Source organism: Globicephala melas, chromosome 16 (genome assembly GCF_963455315.2).
Source record: "Globicephala melas chromosome 16, mGloMel1.2, whole genome shotgun sequence".
Classification (NCBI taxonomy): Eukaryota; Metazoa; Chordata; class Mammalia; order Artiodactyla; family Delphinidae; genus Globicephala; species Globicephala melas.
The window spans coordinates 506,146-523,838 of record NC_083329.1 but is presented as its reverse complement, the minus strand read 5'-3'; the positions used below and the strand labels follow the sequence as shown (position 1 = coordinate 523,838).

Sequence of the window (17,693 nt, the reverse complement as noted above, 5' to 3'; positions counted from 1 at the left end):
GACCCCTCATCAGCCCCCAAGGCTCCTGGTCCTCCCCAGGCAGTCTGCACGTCCCCCCAAGACCCCTGCAGTGCAGCACTGACCAGGCCCCTCCCCAAGGGTGCCCACAGCGTGGGCTCAGGGCTCCAGGGCATGGTCCCCCTGAAACACCCACTGTCCTTAGAACCTCTGGCTCAAGGCCGGGCCTTGCCATCCAGATGTCCCCGCTGAGGAAGGGTCTGCGGAGCTGGGCCCTGTATCCCCTGCACCTACGACAGGGGCTGGCCAGCGGAGGCCATCCACAGCGACACTAGGAGAAGGAATGAATGAACCTAGGGTTTATACTTAAATGTGCTTTAAACGTTGTGTCCTGTTTAAATAGGCTGTATCAATACCAGTTTGTATGCAAACTTAACAATTTCAATAATATTTAAGCAGTAATTAAGTAGAAAACTGTGCTGGAGTTTCAGGGGAATCAAACCTCCAGACACGAAGCCGTGGGCCAGGCAATCTGCCAGGGGGAGCACAGGTCGGTGGGGGCAGGGCAGGGAGGGAGCCCAGATGCCAACCCCCCAGAGAGGACAAGAAAGGGAGGTGCCTGGGGACTGGTCAAAGGTGAGGTTCCCACAGAGAAAGCAGGCAAAAGGCATCTGCAGGTCATAGAGACCTTTGCACAGGGAAGAGGGTGCATATAAAGGGTCCAGTGTGCACGCGGCCCAGCTCCAACGCTAGAGACGTGAGCCCACAGCCATAGATGCAGTAAAACACGAACAAAACAAGACAAAAACCCCGGCGTCCAAACAGACAGAACCACCTGGTAAGTTCTGATTCTAAACCTTGTACACACTCAGTTAGAAACGGCCGTTCCGTCATGCTCACCTTGGTTCTCCTTTTGCAAAGTTGATTGCCTTCATATACTGAGTCACGCAATTTTCAAATTCCTCCTAAACAACATAAAGAATGCACAATTAGATCAAATTTGCTACTAGAACATCAATCACTGTTCACCGTCACTCCCCTGAACGTTAAGCCTCTCTGAAGACGGCCTGGCCCCCAGGGTGTCAACAGGGGGAGTGGACGCCCACAGAAGCTCTCAGGAGCTCCGCCCCCTCCCTGGAAGCCTGGAAGCCCACCCCCACCCCACCCCACCCTGCGCCCCACCTGTGCTGCAGGCACCACCAGGCACGGGGACACAAAGGGCAGAGGTCAAAAGGACACAAGCCAGACCCCTCAGGGAAAAGCACAGATGGGAAATGCGGCATCTCACTTCACTGAAGAAGAATCTGGTCACCCAACTCCCAACAAAGCCGTTTTAAGGTGAGTCTAGCCTGACGCCGTCTGGAGGTGGGGGAATTTTAACTGCGGCGGTACAAGCCGTGGAACTTTGAGGAGAATGGAAGCAACCTCTCAGGGGAAAAACACAGTAGGACAATTACATATTCATTTCAGGATGGCAAGCTAGCTAAGGGTGCGCTTCACCTCGCCAAGACACTCAAGGCTGTGCACACCAAGCCTTCATGATCCAAAGGACAGTAAAGAAAATCCGGCGGAAGCAGCACGCAGGGCTGGCGGGGACACTGGGACAGGGCCCGGAATCGCCTCTCACCATGTTTTCGGTGGACTTGGGCGCACACAGCTGGGCCCTGCACAGGTGCGCTCGGCCCAGAAACTGGGTGACCGGCCCCTTCACCTTGAAGTACATCCGGATGCAGTCCTCGCTCATCTCGGGCTGCCCCATCTGCGCAAGAACACAGACCCCCCCCCAGGAGGTTCGCAGAGGGGGCGGCCCAGTGGACCACCCACCAGGGGCTGCCGCTTCCCGATTCTAGTACAAACCAAGAAATTGGGGTCCCCTGAAGGCGCCTCCCTAGGACCCCTGGGATTAATCACCTTCAGGGCCTGTTCTGCACACAAAACAAACAGGTCGGGGCTGAAGCTTTCTGTGGGGTCGAACTCTGATTTCCCCAGGTTGGCGGACTTGATCAACTGATAAGCCCTCTTCAGGGACGCAGCATCTATCAGGACAGGAGTTGAGGCAGATTTGGTCATCACGCAGCCATTGCCCCACCAAGCAGCAGTGGGGACGGTCAGGAGGACCCGGGACAGGGCTGGGGTCGGGCAGGCAAGCCCGTGCTGGCCCCCGCGCTGGCCCGGTCCTCTCCGGGGGAAGGAGCCCAGCAGCGAGATGCCCCGAGCTCAGCCCTCCGGGCCCCGCAGCAGCTCTGCGGCTCCTGCTTCAGGAGCAGCGTGAGGTGAATAACCCTTGAGGAACGCTTAGGAAGGACGAAAGGCTTCCTTTTAAAAAGGCGCCTTAGTTTGCCCAAGTCAGACAAATCCTCGAAGTGCTGCCTTCAAGGGGTCACTGGATCAGGCAGGGCGGGGGTCAACAGGGTGGGGACAGCCTCCCGGTGGGAGGGCGGTGACCGGCGGGTCCCGGGGTCTCCCCAGGGGCGGGGAGCGGGCGGGTCCCGGCCCCCGCACCCACCCTGCTGGCTCTCGGCGCGGGCCAGCTCCTGCATTATGACCGGGTCCATGGCGCCGGCGGCTGAAGCGCCCGCTGCCCAACGTCCTCTGGCTTTATCTCCGCGGCCCGGGGGTTGCCTAGCGACAGAGAAGGGCGCCGGACCTACGGGTCGGCGGCGGGGCCATACTTGTCCGGAGGCGAACCGCTCCGGCGCCCACCCGGTGAGAGCGCCTTCAGCCCCTCGGAGAGGACGTGAGGGCGAGGCGCCCGCCTGACCGGGGTCGCGTCCTCGCAGGCGGGTCCGCAGGCTCTGCCCCGCCTCCCGCCCCTGCCCACCCCCGTCGCGGGGCTGCCCAGTGCAGCTGCCACGGGTTCCGATCTGGGTCCCTGCCGGTCCAGGATGCCCAGGGTTCGGGCCCTGACCCTCTGCTGAAACCCCCTCGCAGTCTCCCACAAAGCGGTCCTGCATTCCTTAGCTCATTCATTCATGTATCCTGCAAATAGTTAATTGCCCCCTGCCACTGGCCGGGGCTGAGCTGGGCCTGAAAAGGCAGCCGGGTGGACGGCCGCCCCCGTGGGGAGAGGACATCACACCCGCACGGAGTAACTGTGCGCCCGGGGCGCCGGCAGGGCAAGCGCGGGAGCCAGGCCACTTGTAGAGGGGTGAGGTCCCGAGGGGGGTGTTGGGGAGAGTGCCCCAAGCTCAGGGCAGTTGGGCTGAGGTCTGAAAGAGGGGCCAGGTGCTGGACAGAGAAGGAAGGGGAGAGGATGTCCAAAGAGTAGCTCTTGCCAAGGCCTGGGGAGGGGCACGCGGGGTGGGGGGCACAGCAGTGCGGATGGGGGTGGGGGCAGGAGAGCGCGACTGCCAGGGCGGTTCTCGTTCCTACTGCTTTAAGCGGTGTGCGTGGGTCTGAGCATGTTCCGTGGGCACCAGGTGAAGACTGGGTGATGGACGTGGCGCCAGGGAGGGCCAGGGGACTACACACCTGGGGGTGGATGGGGGCACGGGCCAGCCTGGGGAGCTCCGGGAAAGGGCGGGTGGAGTGGGGCTCAGGAGGACGTCGGGCCTTCTCTGTGGGACATGTGGATCGGGTGCTCAGAGCCCACATTTGTGGGAGGTGTCTGAGCTGGGAGGAGAGGTCCGGGGCTGGAGGCTCAGGCCTGTGAGCAGGTGTGCAGGGGTGATGGCGTGCGGGTGAGCTTGCAGAGGGGGAGCGTGGCGGGGCGAGGAGTGCTGGAGGCAGCTCTTGAGACCCCTGGGCCGTGGGCAGGAAGCAGGTGCGGGGGAGACTGGAGAGGTGGACAGGAGGCCTGTGCAGGGCTGAGTCCACAAGCCAAGGCAAGGGGGAGAGAGGGATCGGCCAGGTCAAATGTGGCCCAGACAGTGGTGAGGTGAGCCCTGGGAAGCCAGTGTCGGGTTTAACAGCACCCGGGGGAGGAGGCCGGTGACTCAGGAATAGCTACATCTCTAATTGGAGGGGGGGAGGGGGCGGGTGTTGGAGGGGGTGGAAGAGTGAGCGAGGGAGAGGAGACAGAAGGAAAGACTTGGGTACATAATTCTTTAAGAAGTCTGGCTCTTAATGGGGAGGAAAGAGACTTGGGGGAGATGATGTAGGGCCTTTGGTGTCTGGGGAGGTGTCTTATTAAACGTAAAAGACAATTAAGCACTTTTCAAGTTGATGGGCTTTTATTCGTAAACAAAGTGATCATGGGTGTAAAAAATCCTGTGGCATCTACAAAACTACTACAACTACTACTAAGTGAACTTGGCAAGGAGCAGGATACAGTGCTATGCGTGGATATCAATTGTATCTGTGTATACTGACAACCAACAGAGAAGGGCAGAACATACCATTTAAAATAGCATCAAAACCAACTACCTTGGGATAAATTTAACAAAAGATGTGTTAGTACTGTTCCACTGAAAACTACAACATCTTGCTGTGCGAAACTCCAGGAGACCCCCGTGAACGGAGAGGATCGCTGAGCTCGTGAACTGGAGCTTATCTGTGACATGTCCTTCTCCCCAGGCTGATCTTTCTACTCAATGAAATCTCAGTCAGAATCCCAGAAGTGCTTTCCTGGAAATTGAAAGCTGATTCTAAAATTTATATGGAAACACAAAGGCCTGGAATGGCCAAGATAGCCTTGAGGAAGAAGAACAAAGTTGGGGGACTCAAACTCCTGGATTTCAACACCTACTCTAAAGCTGCGGTGTGCGCTTCCCTGGTGGCGCAGTGCTTGAGAGTCCGCCTGCCGATGTCGGGGACACGGGTTCGTGCCCCGGTCTGGGAAGATCCCACAGGCTGTGGAGCGGCTGGGCCCGTGAGCCATGGCCGCTGAGCCTGCACGTCTGGAGCCTGTGCTCCGCAACGGGAGAGGCCACAACAGTGAGAGGCCCGCGTACCGCAGAAAATAAAAAATAAATAAAGCCGCGGTGTTTCAGACAGTGTGGTGTTGGTGAAAGACAAATGAATGGACCAATAGAACAGAATAAATAGTTCTGAACCAGACCCACATGGATTCGGTCCATTGCTTTTGCCACATGTGCCACTTCAAGGGGGAAAAGGAAAGTCTTCGCAACAAGTGATGCCAGAACAAGTGGGCCGTGAATTGCCTGGAACCTGCATCACACCATGGACAGAACTAATTTGAGATGGACCATAGGTAGACTTTAAAAGGAAAATTTAAGTGCATACAGCTTCTTGAGTAAAACAAAATACTTCACCACCCTGGAGCAGACAACGGTTTCTTAGGTAGGAAATAAAAAATGGCATCAAAGGAAAAGAAAGAAAGCTGTCCTCATCCAAAGTGAAGCCTCTGCTCTTCGAAAGGCACTGTTAAGATGAAAAGGCAAACTACAGGGTGGTTGAAAATAACCACAGTGAACATCTAACAAAGGACATGTATCCAGGTTATAGAAAGAAAGCCAATAGATCAATAATAAAAAGACAACACAAATTTTGAAAGATGGGCATAAACTTGAATAGACTCTCAAAAATACAAGATATTTGAATATCCAATAAGCACGTGAAAAGGTGCTCAACATCGTCGGTAATCAGGGAAATACAAATTACAAATGTTCAAAAAGAGATGTCGCCATAGACCCACTAGAATGGCTACAATGGAGACAGCCGACAAAGGTGGAGGTTGGGATTCTTCCGCACTGCTTGTGGGGATATGAAATGTGCTATCACTGGAAAACGATGTTTTTAATAAAGTTGAACATCCCCCTACTCTCTGACCCAGAAATCCTTCTCCCAGGCATTGACCCAGAGGAATGACCACATGTACGCACAGGGACGTGTACGAGAAATTTACACAGCAGCTTTATCCTGAATGGCCCCAAGGTGGAGACAACCCCAAACGCCCAACGGTAGACAGTTGTGGCACAGCCACGGTGGACCACAACTCGGCAACAAGAGTGAACCAGCCACACGACCCCGAGGTGGATGAATCGGGGCAAAAGCACCAGGCGTGGAAACCATCTGCACAATCCCATTTCCACGAAATTCTAGGACAGGCAAAGGGACACTGAGGTGACAGAAATCGGGTGGGGGCCTGACTGGGAAGGGGTGGCATACAAGGTCCACGTCTTGACTGGACAATTGGGCACGTGGTCGTATGCATTTTTCAAAATGCAGCGAAGCGACATTTAAAGCAGGGGCATCTTCTTTTACTGTGATGACAGCCAAGCCGGAATGAACCATGAGCTGGGCCCACTCAGAGCCGGGGTCCGCGGGCCGGGCGGGTGGACCAGAACCAGGGGTCAGCTGGCGGGCGCTTTGCCTGGGAAGCTGAGAGAGGCCAGGTGGTCTGGGGAGGACTGGGCGTGGAGGAGGGTGAGCGAGTGGGTGACAAGAAGCTCCTGTGGGCCCTGCGTTGTGGGGCCATGAACCCCGAGTGGCACCCCCATCCCCAAGATGCTCCCGCAGGGCACAGCTGCCCAAGTCCAGGGTGAGAGAAGGTCCCCTGGGGCCTCTGTGGGTGGGAGGCTGAAGGAGCAGGGGAGGTGGGTGCAGGCATCGGGCGGAGGTGACCGGGAGGGGAAGCTGGCGGGCAGGGTGGGGTGGGTCTTGGTGCCCTGGGCGGGGCTGGGCTCTGGTGCCGTGGCTGCCAGAGCCCAGAAGGCCAGCCTGCAAACAGGAAAGTGTCGTGGATGATTTGATTTGACAGTCGGCAGCAGAGGGGCAGTAGAGCAGACCTCCCTCACCTGGCCTCCCAGGCTTCGGGGAGATCTTGTTGTACTCTGTCTTCTCCCCTTCTTCCTCGGGAATAGATCCCAGCTTTTAGCAGGCACAAGACGTCCCCAGTTCCTGCCTTCCTTATGACCAGTATGGCCAAGTAACCCAGCTCTGGTCACTGCAATGCAGCCTTAGGGGAGTGTGCTCAAAGGGAGAGCAGCCCCTTCTTTGGCCCTTTTGTCTGCTGGTGGGACAGTGGCTATGAAGGCTGGAGCTTGAGCATCCACTTTGTGCCATGAAGAGGAAACCTCTGTGCTGGGGTGAAGGAGCCCGGGTCCCCTCTGTGGGCAGCTGCTCAGTCCTGGGTAGCCTCATGTGAGAAAGAAGTAGACTTCTCTCTTGTTGAATTCACGGCTGCTTTGTGTTTCCTGAGACACCCCCAACCGACATCCTCACCAGGGCTTTAGCTGTGCCCGTTGGTGAAGGTTAGGACGCAAATGCAGATCACAGGGCAGTAGGAGGGAGGGAAGACGTCTGACACATTTTCTGACAAGTGTCTAGGTTTTCTTAGCTAAATTTAGAGCCCAGCGCATGATGAAATATGGATACACATGTACACACATGACAAAAGAAGTTCTCCCTGGATATCACTTTGAAACCTAAACACCCTTCTTCCTCGGCGTCCGGAGCCGTGCACCACCTTGGAGGGAGAAGGCTCCAGTCCCTGTCAAATTAGCCAGCAATTAGTCCTCACAGATGGTTCTCAAACATGTCTTTGTTTATTCATAAAGACATCCGGCACCATACGCATAGCAGTTATAAAGTATTTATTCCCACCGAGGCAGTGTCTCACAGACATTGTGTAGTAAGACTTTCAGAGTCCTAGAGCATTAAATATTAAAACTCCTGTTTCCAGTTTTACAGCAGCCTTAAATATTAAGAGTGGAAAACAAAAGTTATTTTTTGCCGGATGGTATTTCATTTAGCAAAGACAGTTCAGGTCAGGCCCACTCTTTGCTTTGTCTCCCCAAGAATCAAGTTGGAACTTGTGGGGCACCACGCGTTCCCCCCTGAAATCCTCCTCCGCTCCCTCCAAAAGCTGAGCGTGCAGAGGAGCTTGGATAGAAGGCCGGGCGTCTGCCCAGGTGGGGCCCACTGACCGCCCAGGAGGCAGCTCCGCAGAGCCCTCTGCGTGGCTGCTTCCTGCCTGTGCCCCGCAGCCCCGTGGGCTTCCCTCTGGGCTGTGAGGAAAGGTCCTGCTCCTGCGAGCACTGCGCTTACAATATACGCCTCAGTACGTAAGGTTGTCCTGCGGTTTCTTCTCAAACAAATAATTGGGAAGCTTGTCCTTTTTTCCCTTTTTTCCTGCGCTCTTGAACTGGTTTTCATAACGTTGTAATTATGTGTTTCTTAAAGGTTCACTAGAGCTTGTGAAACTGGACATTTTCTCTTCTTGTTTTGAGCAGGTGTGTGTGTGTGTGTGCATGTGTGTGATGTGCGTATATGTGCTTTTGTGTATGTGTGTGGGGGTCTTTGTGTGGATATGTACGTGTGCATATATGCTCGGTGTGTGTCTGGCGTATGTGTACATGTGTATGGATGTGTGTGTGTGTGTGTGTGTGCTGCACGCGTGTGTACTGTTGCAGCTCTTTCGCAACACTCTCATCTGTGGTAACTGGCTCCTCCTGCCTCAATTTGGTAATTTATATTTTCCTAGAAAAGCATTCATTTCATCCAAATTGTAATATGCATGGGGTTGAACAAAGTAGTCATTTATGGTTGTTTTCATTTTCTCTGTATCTGGGGCTGATTTTTCTTCTTATTTCCTTATTTTCTGTATCTCTCTTTTTTTCTTGATTAGGCTAGCTAACTTATTTTTAAATGTTATTGTTTTCCTATTTTTAAGAACCAGCTTTTGGATTCATTTATTGATCCTATCATTTTTTATTTTTTAAATCATTAATTTCTTCCTTGGTTCTTATCTCGTCCTTCTGTCTGCTTAACTTAGCTGTATTTTTAGTTCTTATTGAATTGGATGCTTGCTTTATTATTTTCACCTTTTCTTAGTAATTAATATAAGTAAAAAAGAGTGACTTTTCATCTGAGCGCTCTGTTAGCTGTATCCCATGATTTCTGATATATAATGCAGAAGCCTGATTCTCAAACTGTTGAAATGTGTTTTTTATACAAATAGCTGGGGGTGTGGCAGAGAACCCGCTAGCCCATTGATGAGGAAACTGGCGGATGGCCATAAGGTCCGAGGTTGCAGGACATAGAGTCCCGCCAGTGGACCAGGGACAGTGAATCAGTTTCCTGCCTCAGATCCACACCTGGTGCACGTCGCACGGGACGATGAGTGTATAGCCTTGGGGTCACTTCTGTACCCACACGCCATCCTCTTTCCACAGGGTGACCTCTGGCTTCCCAGGTTGGCCGGCCAGCCCTGGGGTCACCACAGGAGCCCCCAGAGCTCTGCCCGCTGCACGGGGCGGGCGAGGGCGTGGCCTGATGCTGAAAACCAGAGCCCCTAGCTGCCTTACTTCCAAATTCTGGATGCATTTTCTCGAGCAGCAGGGATTACCCTAGGATTGCTTTCTAGATAGTCTGTAATGAGAGTTCTTTCTTCTCTGGCTCAGGAGTTTCTTATGCAAGTTGAAAGTTTTTTGTTTCCTGCCGCTTCAACTTCTCGTGGTGTCGCACTGTGAGGAGAGACCACTGTCCCGGCTGCACCTGTTTTGCTCTGCACCTTTGGGCCCAGATATGCAACCGGTTCTCAGGACGGTCCCGCAGACACTGGAAACATCATGACACGTCAGTTAGAACCTGGCGCCGATTCTACTGTCCAGGTCTCTGCATCCTCACCTTTGAAAACACAGCATCACTGGTGTGCTTCTGCCTGGGTCTCCGTGCTCACCTGCGGGCTTCCCTGCTTTCAGGGCCTCTGGTCCTGTGTCACGTGGCACATTGGGTGGGCAGCCTTTCCACCTGCACTGTGGGTTATCACCTCTGTCGTATTGTTCATTTCTTTTGCCTGGAGTCCAACCTTGTCTGATGTGACAGCGGTGTCCATGGGGTGGGGAGGTGACGGTGGTGTCCATGGGGTGGGGAGGTGACGGCGGTGTCCATGGGGTGGGGAGGTGACGGCGGTGTCCTTGGGGTGGGGAGGTGACGGTGGTGTCCCTGGGGTGGGGAGGTGACGGCGGTGTCCCTGGGGTGGGGAGGTGACGGCGGTGTCCCTGGGGTGGGGAGGTGACGGCGGTGTCCATGGGGTGGGGAGGTGACGGCGGTGTCCCTGGGGTGGGGAGGTGACGGCGGTGTCCCTGGGGTGGGGAGGTGACGGCGGTGTCCCTGGGGTGGGGAGGTGACGGCGGTGTCCATGGGGTGGGGAGGTGACGGCGGTGTCCCTGGGGTGGGGAGGTGACGGCGGTGTCCCTGGGGTGGGGAGGTGACGGCGGTGTCCATGGGGTGGGGAGGTGACGGCGGTGTCCATGGGGTGGGGAGGTGACGGTGGTGTCCCTGGGGTGGGGAGGTGACGGCGGTGTCCCTGGGGTGGGGAGGGTGATCGCTGGCATCCTGGGCTTTGGATGCAGCCTCGGGTGGAGTTGAGGAGTGTGCGCCCTCAGGAAGTGGCCACCAGAGGGAGATGATGCTCTGATGGCAGCCGTGGGCCCTCCTGCCGGTTCTCCACCAGGCTCCTGACTGCACGGCTGGGATCCCAGGGCTGAGCATCACTGAGGGCGCTCCTTGGGCTGATAACCTCCTGGATCCCATGGGCTCGGAGCAAGGCCCCGAGGGCTCCCAGGCTGTCCAGGGGGTCCTTTGCTGCTTCTGTGGTGAGGACTGGGGCAGGATTGGTCAGAGAAGCTAGTCTGTGGGCAAGCCTGTGAGAGTATGATGGTGGCGGCTCCTGGGCTCCTTCCTTGTCGGCTGGGCAGTGATGGGGGATGACATTGCAGAGCAGAGACTCTCCTCCCCAGAGGGGACACCACAGATCACCCCGGAACAGTCCTGGGTGGAGACAGTGGAGGGCACGCGGTCGGGGGATTGGAGGTGGGTGCGGCCGGCCCTTGCAGGCTCTGCTCTGCAGCCCCAGAGGCACCTCTGGATCCTGGCATCGCCCGCACCCACGGGTCCCTCACCCTCTGCTCTGTGGCCAGGCCTGCCCCTGCCGTGGGTGGTCCAGCTCCCCGATGCCACAGGGACCTTGGACCTGTCGTTGACTTGAGATTGTTTTTTTTTGGGGGGTGCGCGGGCCTCTCACTGTTGCGGCCTCTCCCGCTGCAGAGCACAGGCTCCGGACGCGCAGGCTCAGCGGCCATGGCTCATGGGCCCAGTCGCTCCGCGGCATGTGGGATCTTCCTGGACCGGGGCACTAACCCGTGTCCCCTGCATCGGCAGGCGGGCTCTCAACCCCTGCGCCACCAGGGAAGCCCACGTCTAGCATTCTTTACTGTCAGAATTCAGGTGCTATATCTGTTTTTAGTCCTTAACATAACCTCTGCAATAAAATATTTGGGCTCCCAAAGTAGGGGCAGAAGGATTTTTGGATACTCGACAGCTGAAAGGATTTGAAAGTGTCCAGTTTTCCTGTTTCAGCTTCAGTGTGACACATTAATTACAAGGTCACCTTTGGCCGAATAGAAGACTGGCGTTTCCTTTGTGCAAATGAGACATGAGAAAACTCTCTGTGATGTTTGTTGTGATGCAGAAGGACCCAGGCAGAGCCTTTTATGGGAAGAACCGGCCTCGGGCTCCACCGGCCTCTCGCAGCCTCTGCCTCGCCCCGACAGAGGCCGTGAAGCGAGTTTGCCCCCAGAGCCCCGGCAGGGAGGAACCCGGCTGGGGCGTCCACGCGCTCACGCACGCCTGCTTCCCTGGCCTGTTTGGAGGCCTGCTTCGGGGGACCTTGGGCGAGACCTCCCTCCTCCGACTCAATCTCCTCTCCCAGCTCCCCCCCTCCCCTTGCCGGCAGGTTCCAGGGCAATTCGGGGCGTTCAGTGCATGTTCACAGTTGTGCAGACATCACACTGTCCGCCTCCAGGACCCTCTGATCCCCGAGCGCCAGCGCCCGCCAGCGGCCGCTCCGCGTGCCCCTCCCCCAGCCCCTGACAACACGGATCTGCTTCCCGTCTCTTTGGAGTCACCTTTTCTGGACACTTCGTATGCGCGGAATCATATAACACGTGGCCTTTGGTCTGGCCTCTTCTACGGAGCACAGTGTTTTCAGCGTTCACCCCCGTTGTAGCGAGTGTCAGGGCTTAACTCCTTCTCGCGGCCGAGTCACGTTCCGGGGGTTTCATCTATTCAGTCTCACCTGTTGATGGACGTTCGGGCTCTTCCCGCCTTTGGGCTACTGTGAATCGTGCTGCAGTGAACATCTGTGCACAGTTTTCGTTTGAGTTCTCGTATTCGGTTCTTTGGGTGTATACTCGGGTCGAATTGCTGGGTCTTATGGAGTTCTAGGTTTAACTTTCTGAGGAAATCTCATCCCTCTCCCGTACAGGAGAGTGACTGCGTGCACTCGGGTGTCTATACAGAGCACACAGTTTATAAGTACGCTGCTGGCACAGGCTCATGTGTTACCTTATATTTAAGCATCAGCGGAGCTCAGCGTCAAGCAGCCCCTGTTATCTGTTTATCAACTGTCATTCTGATGTGAAAATTCATACAATTTGAAACTCTCTTGGCTGCGCTGAATTATGAGGCAGAGCAGGGAAGCTGATTCTTTTTCATTTAAATACATCTTGGGCTTGAGCGGTTTTGTATTTATAAAATAAATGACTTGCGTGGTTTCTTAAATTAAAAATCTTAACAAACGTTATCACTTAGATGAACACAATTAGGTGAGATCCTCAAAATAATAAAAAGGCCTCTTTCAGAGCACTTTGGGTATGAAAATAAACCAGCGCCTCTTGGGGGAAGTTTGTCATCTTTGCAGCAGGAATTCCCCAGGGGCTGGTGGAATGGAAGCCGCGTGCAACCGAGGCAGCAGGTCCGTCCACGGTTGCTTCTAGCTGGACTTGGCCCTCGGGGGAGGGTCTGAATTAATAGCAGTTTTGAGGAATGGGATTATACACTGTGTTTCTTCCTTAGCTGGTCGGGCTTTTTCTGTATTTATCTCAGAGCAAAGGATTGTTCGGGGGAATACAGGACTCAGACCCCACGAAAACACGTTCCCTGATTGCGGCCGTGGACACGTGCCCCGTGGGCGTATTTCCATTTGTCTGGTGTCTCAGGTCCCCACGCCAATCGTCTCTCCCTTAGATGCCACCCCAGGTCCCTGTGTGTCCCACCTGTCAACCAGGGGCACCTCATTCGTCTGAGGGAAGCTGCAGAGCTCAAGGGTTTCAAAGGACTGTCTTGGCTCTGGGTGGGCGGAGGGAGGGTCCCCAGGAGTTGCCACGATGGAGACCCCCGTCCCGGGAAGCGCACAGGGCCCACATGGGGGCCGAGGCAGAAGAGTGACAGTCCCAGCAGCAGGTCACCTTTGACCCAGGAGACCAGAAAGGAGCGTGTGGGTCCGTCCAGCCTGTGCCGGGCCCGGGCTTGGCCCCCACCTGGTATCTTCCGGCTCCTCCCGCGATGGCTGCAGGCCTTCAGCTTCCACGTGGGTCTCTGCAGGGCGAGCTGGTGGCCTTTGGGGACTGGGCCCCAAACGTGAGCTTGTGTCAGGGGAGGGGGTCTTCGGGCCAGGGTAGAAAACCAGGGCTCTGGTCACCCGTTAGAGGAAACCTGCGTCCAGACTGCGTGGCCCGTCACCAGGTATCTGGGGCGAGGACGGGTCAGGGTGGGGTGGGGCTGACTCCTCCTTACTTGGGCCCCCACTCAGTGGTGACAGCGCTGGAGGAGGTGGTGGCTGTGTGTTTGACCTGAGACAGGGCTCTCTGAGCCCGCGAGCCTGGCTGTGCTGGTGGACGCGTTAGGGTTAGGGTTAGATTAGGCATTCACTTTCTGTAGAAAGAGCTATTTTTCTGAATGTGTGTACAGAAAAGTTGTCAAAATTCCTCCTCTGGAGACGCTGGGCTCCAGCCTGTGCCCGAGAAGCTCGGCACCCCTCGCCCGACTGAGGCCATCTCTGCTGGGAAGCGTCTGGCTCCACGACTCACGCGGCCTCCTCTCCCGTTGCGCCAGCCTTGTCTGGCCTGTCTCTGTGGGAAATCAGCCCAGGGTAAAGTCTTTGCTGTCAGAAGAATAAAGCAAATGCAGACGATGATGACAGCTCACTATTCAGAACACGTTGTCAGAGGCGTTGGCCTGGCCTCCTGGCTGAGCTTAGCTCGGCCCGAAGACGTTATCTGTGCTTCGACGTTGATAAAACCAGAACAAGCGACCACCATGCTCCTAGCTGTCGTCATGGGGACTAGAAATCCAGGATCGTGTTGTTTGTTGTTGGATGGATGCCATCCTGGCCCACTGCACTCACCGGGCTCTCTTCACCCCCAGCCCTGCCTGGTGCCCACCTGGGCTGGACGGCAGGTGAGGGGTCAGTGGGCAGTGGAGGGGAGAAGCCCACCCGAGCTGGCTTCTGTCTGCGGGAGGAGTGACTGCAGCTGACCCAAGCCCGGGCGGTGCCGGAGCCGCTGCCGCCGCCTCCGAGCCCAGAGGCCTGGTCCTGCCCTTCCGTCTGTGCGGGAGCCCAGCAGCCCTGCCCGCCCACGCAGAGCAGCCACTTCTCTGGGACCTGCTCTGCAGGCCAGCGCCAGGCCGCATCTCTGATTCCCTTCACGCCCACCGTCTGCTTTTCCCAGGAAGCCCCTCACCCCCCCCGTGAGGATGCTGCCTTCCGTCAGAGCAGTGCCTCCCGGGAGTCAGCTGCCGGCCTCTGCGTACCAACGCTTTGATGCTGATGTGTGGCCCCGCCCGTGACCAAAACTTGCCGAGCTCGCTCTGACGTGCAATTTCTGCCACTTTGTGTTTTCATTCTCTGAGTTTAAACACGATTCCCCGCCCCCTCCGTTTTTCTTTGAAGACCCTGGCCCTCGTCCTTCCTGTTCTGATCATTGCTGGCTGAGCTGGTGCCTACTGAACCCCGCCAGCCAGGAGGCGCCCTCCCGTGCCCAGGGCCCCCCACTGGCCTCTCCATCCCTAGCTTCCCCGTGGGTGAGGGCCGGTGGTGCGGGGTGTGCCTCCCTGCCAGTGTGGGCGCCGAGTGGACTTGGCCTTGGGTGTGGCCCCACTCGGGGCTGACCAGGGACGATGGGCAGGGAGGTGGTGGATGCCGCTGTTGTCAGAGGTCGCTCCTGGGGACCCTCTGTGCAAAGACCTACTGGGTCGTCTGTATCTGGGTTTGCATGAGTCGGCTCTGTAATCGTGAAAGACGTGTTTTCACTGGTTTTAAAAATATGTATGAAAGGGAGCCTTAAGACACCCTATTCTGAGGTGGCGGAGGACATGGTCTTTTCCTACCACGCTGATTTCCAGAACGAACGCGGCAGCTTGTCCAGCACGTGGTGGGGGACACTTGCAGTTCATAGATGGCATGAGGCCTGGCCCGCGGCTCCCGAGCTGCTTACCATGGGCTCTGCTCGCCTGATGATGTCGTTCTGACGGGTTGTGCAAAACTTTATTTTCAGTTAATCGAGTTATATTCTAAATACAGCCCATGGAAGAGCTCTCTATTTAAAAGGAGCTTTGCTGAGCCTTGATGCAGGAGATGATGCAGGAGCTGATGCAGGTGATGCCAGCTCACTTTATTTTCCTTAAAACCAGGAACAGGCTTCCACAAGTGACTGACACAGACCCTGTCACTCCGGGTCTGAAGGAGCCCCTCCCACAGGCCGGCTTCCTTTCGCACATGGAGCTGGTCCAAAGGAACCGTGTAAAGTAAACACTCTCCGAGCCGAGTCCTGTTGCCCCATTCCCAGTGCCACTGCAGACATGGACTTTTCCAGAAAGCACATTGGCCCCAGGACATAGTGAAGTCATCTGTTTCGGGCCAGGCACCAGGAGTGGAGTGGACAGGCGGCACCCAGGTGAATAACTGTGCACGCTCTGTACATGCACAGTGCATGCACACTCACACACCTGGGCACGCCTACATGCACACACTTACGCACAGGTGTGCACACACCCATGCACTCACGCACCCCCACACGGACAGGTGTGCACACGTGTGCACACGAGACACACCACACTCACCTGCAGGCCCAGCCACACACGGACGTGTGCCCTCCCCCCACCCCCCTCAGCTCCACCAACTCCTCATCTCTTCTCCGTTTCTGCAGGTTTTCCATTTCCAGAATGTTACAGAAAAGGAATCACGCCGTGCGTAACCCTGGGGACTGGCATTTTTCAAGGAGTGTGGCTGCCTGGAGGCTCACACAAGGAGTGTGGCTGCCTGGAGGCTCACCGGGTCGTCCCCTCGTTTCTAGGGCTGAGTAGTTGTCCGTGGTCTGGGCGCATCTCAGCTACCTTATTGTTGAAGAGCATCTGGCCTGTTCCTACACTTTGGCTGTTATAAATAAAACTGTCATAAACATTCGTGCCCAGGTTTTTTGTGCGAAAAAAATGTTCCTTTCTCTGGGATAAACGCCCAGGAGTGCAATTGCTGGGTCATATAGTAATTGCATGTTTAGTTGTTTTTTTAAAAGCTGCCCAATTGTTTTCCAGAGGGCCCTACCATTGTACCTCCTCAGCAGCTGTATCTGAGGGATCCATTTCCTCTGCCTCCTGCCAGAATTTGGGATTTTTTATTTTAGCCATTCTGAAAACCGTGTAGTGATACCTCATTGTGGTTTTAATTTGCATTTTCCTAATGGCTATGATGTTGGACATCTTTTCATGTGCTAATTTGCCATCTGTAGATCCTCTTGGTGGAAAGCCCTTTGTGACTTTAGCTCATTTTATAACTGGGTTATTTGTTCTTTCTTTTTTAAAAAAAAAAAAAACTGTTGAGTTTTGAGAGTTCTTTATATGTTCTAGATACTAGTCCCTTGTCAGATATGCAGTTTGTAGTTTTTTCTCCCAGGCCATAGCTTATCTTTTCCTCCTCTTAATGGGGTCTTTCATAGAGCAAATGTTTTTGATTTTGATGAAGTCCAGCCCATCAATGTATCCATTTATGGACTGAGCCTTTGATGTCAAGTCTGAGAGCTCTGCTTAGCCCTAGATATTGGAGATATCAAACATTTTCTCCTATGCTTTTTCTAAAAGCTTTATGCTTTAAGTTTCACGTTGAAGTACGTGGCCTGTTTTGAGTTAATTTTCGTGTAAGGTGTGAGGTTTCAGCCAAGGTCCTTTCTTGCCTGGGTGCCCACTTACTCCGGTGCCCTTTGTTGAAAAGGCTGTATTTCCTCCGTGGGATTGTTTCTGTGTCTTTCTAACAAGTCAGTTGAGCACATTCGTGTGGGTCTGCGTCTGGCTCCTCTGTCCTGTCGCACTGATCTGTGTGTCCGTCCCTCCATAGACACTATCCAGTCTTCTGAATAAGTCTTGAAATTGGATAGACAAATACCTCCACTTTTTCTTTTCTTTCTTTCTTTTTTACTTTTCCATATACACTTTAGAACAACCTTGCCTGTATGTGTGAAAAAAATTAACTAGAATTTTAATGAGTTGTTGAAGCCTGTATATCGATTGGAGAGAGCTGATATCTTTCATTGATTCTTTCATTATCGTTTTGTAGTTCTTACATAAAAGTTCTGTACATGTTTTGGTAGATTTATTACAAGTAAATCTTTCTTCCTCTCACCCTTCGTTTTCTTCCTTTCTTCCTTCCTTTTGTGATTTAAATGTCATTTTATCTTTAATTTTGATTTCCATGTGTTTCTTGATAGTATATAGAAATATAATTGATTTTTTTGATCTTGTATTCTGAGAACTGCTATTAGTTCTCGTAGTTTTTTGTTTGTTTTTGTTTTCTGTGAGGTTTTTGTTTTGTTTTGATTTCTGGGATTTTTTGATAGTCATTGGGATTTTCTACATAGACAGTCATGTCATCTGCAAACACGAACAGTTTTATTTCATCCTTTCTGGTCTGTATGGCTTTTATTTCCTCTTCTTGCCTTATTATGTTGACTAGAACTCCCAGTACAATGTTGAATAGGAGTTATGGGAGTGGACATCCT

The 17,693-nt window shown here is 54.4% G+C and overlaps 1 protein-coding gene across 1 annotated transcript in view; it reads right to left on the bottom strand.

Moving 5' to 3' along the window:
- Window positions 1-2,555, bottom strand: part of CFAP46 (cilia and flagella associated protein 46) — an 89,023-nt gene extending 86,468 nt beyond the window's left edge. The window contains exons 1-4 of the mRNA XM_060286502.1: window positions 2,465-2,555; window positions 1,870-1,994; window positions 1,586-1,717; window positions 859-923 (exon numbers count right to left, since the gene is read on the bottom strand). Coding sequence (XP_060142485.1) covers window positions 859-923; window positions 1,586-1,717; window positions 1,870-1,994; window positions 2,465-2,513 — 371 coding nt within the window. The 5' untranslated portion in view covers window positions 2,514-2,555. The remainder of the gene's footprint in view (window positions 1-858; window positions 924-1,585; window positions 1,718-1,869; window positions 1,995-2,464) is intronic.
- Between the last annotated feature and the right edge of the window lie 15,138 nt (window positions 2,556-17,693).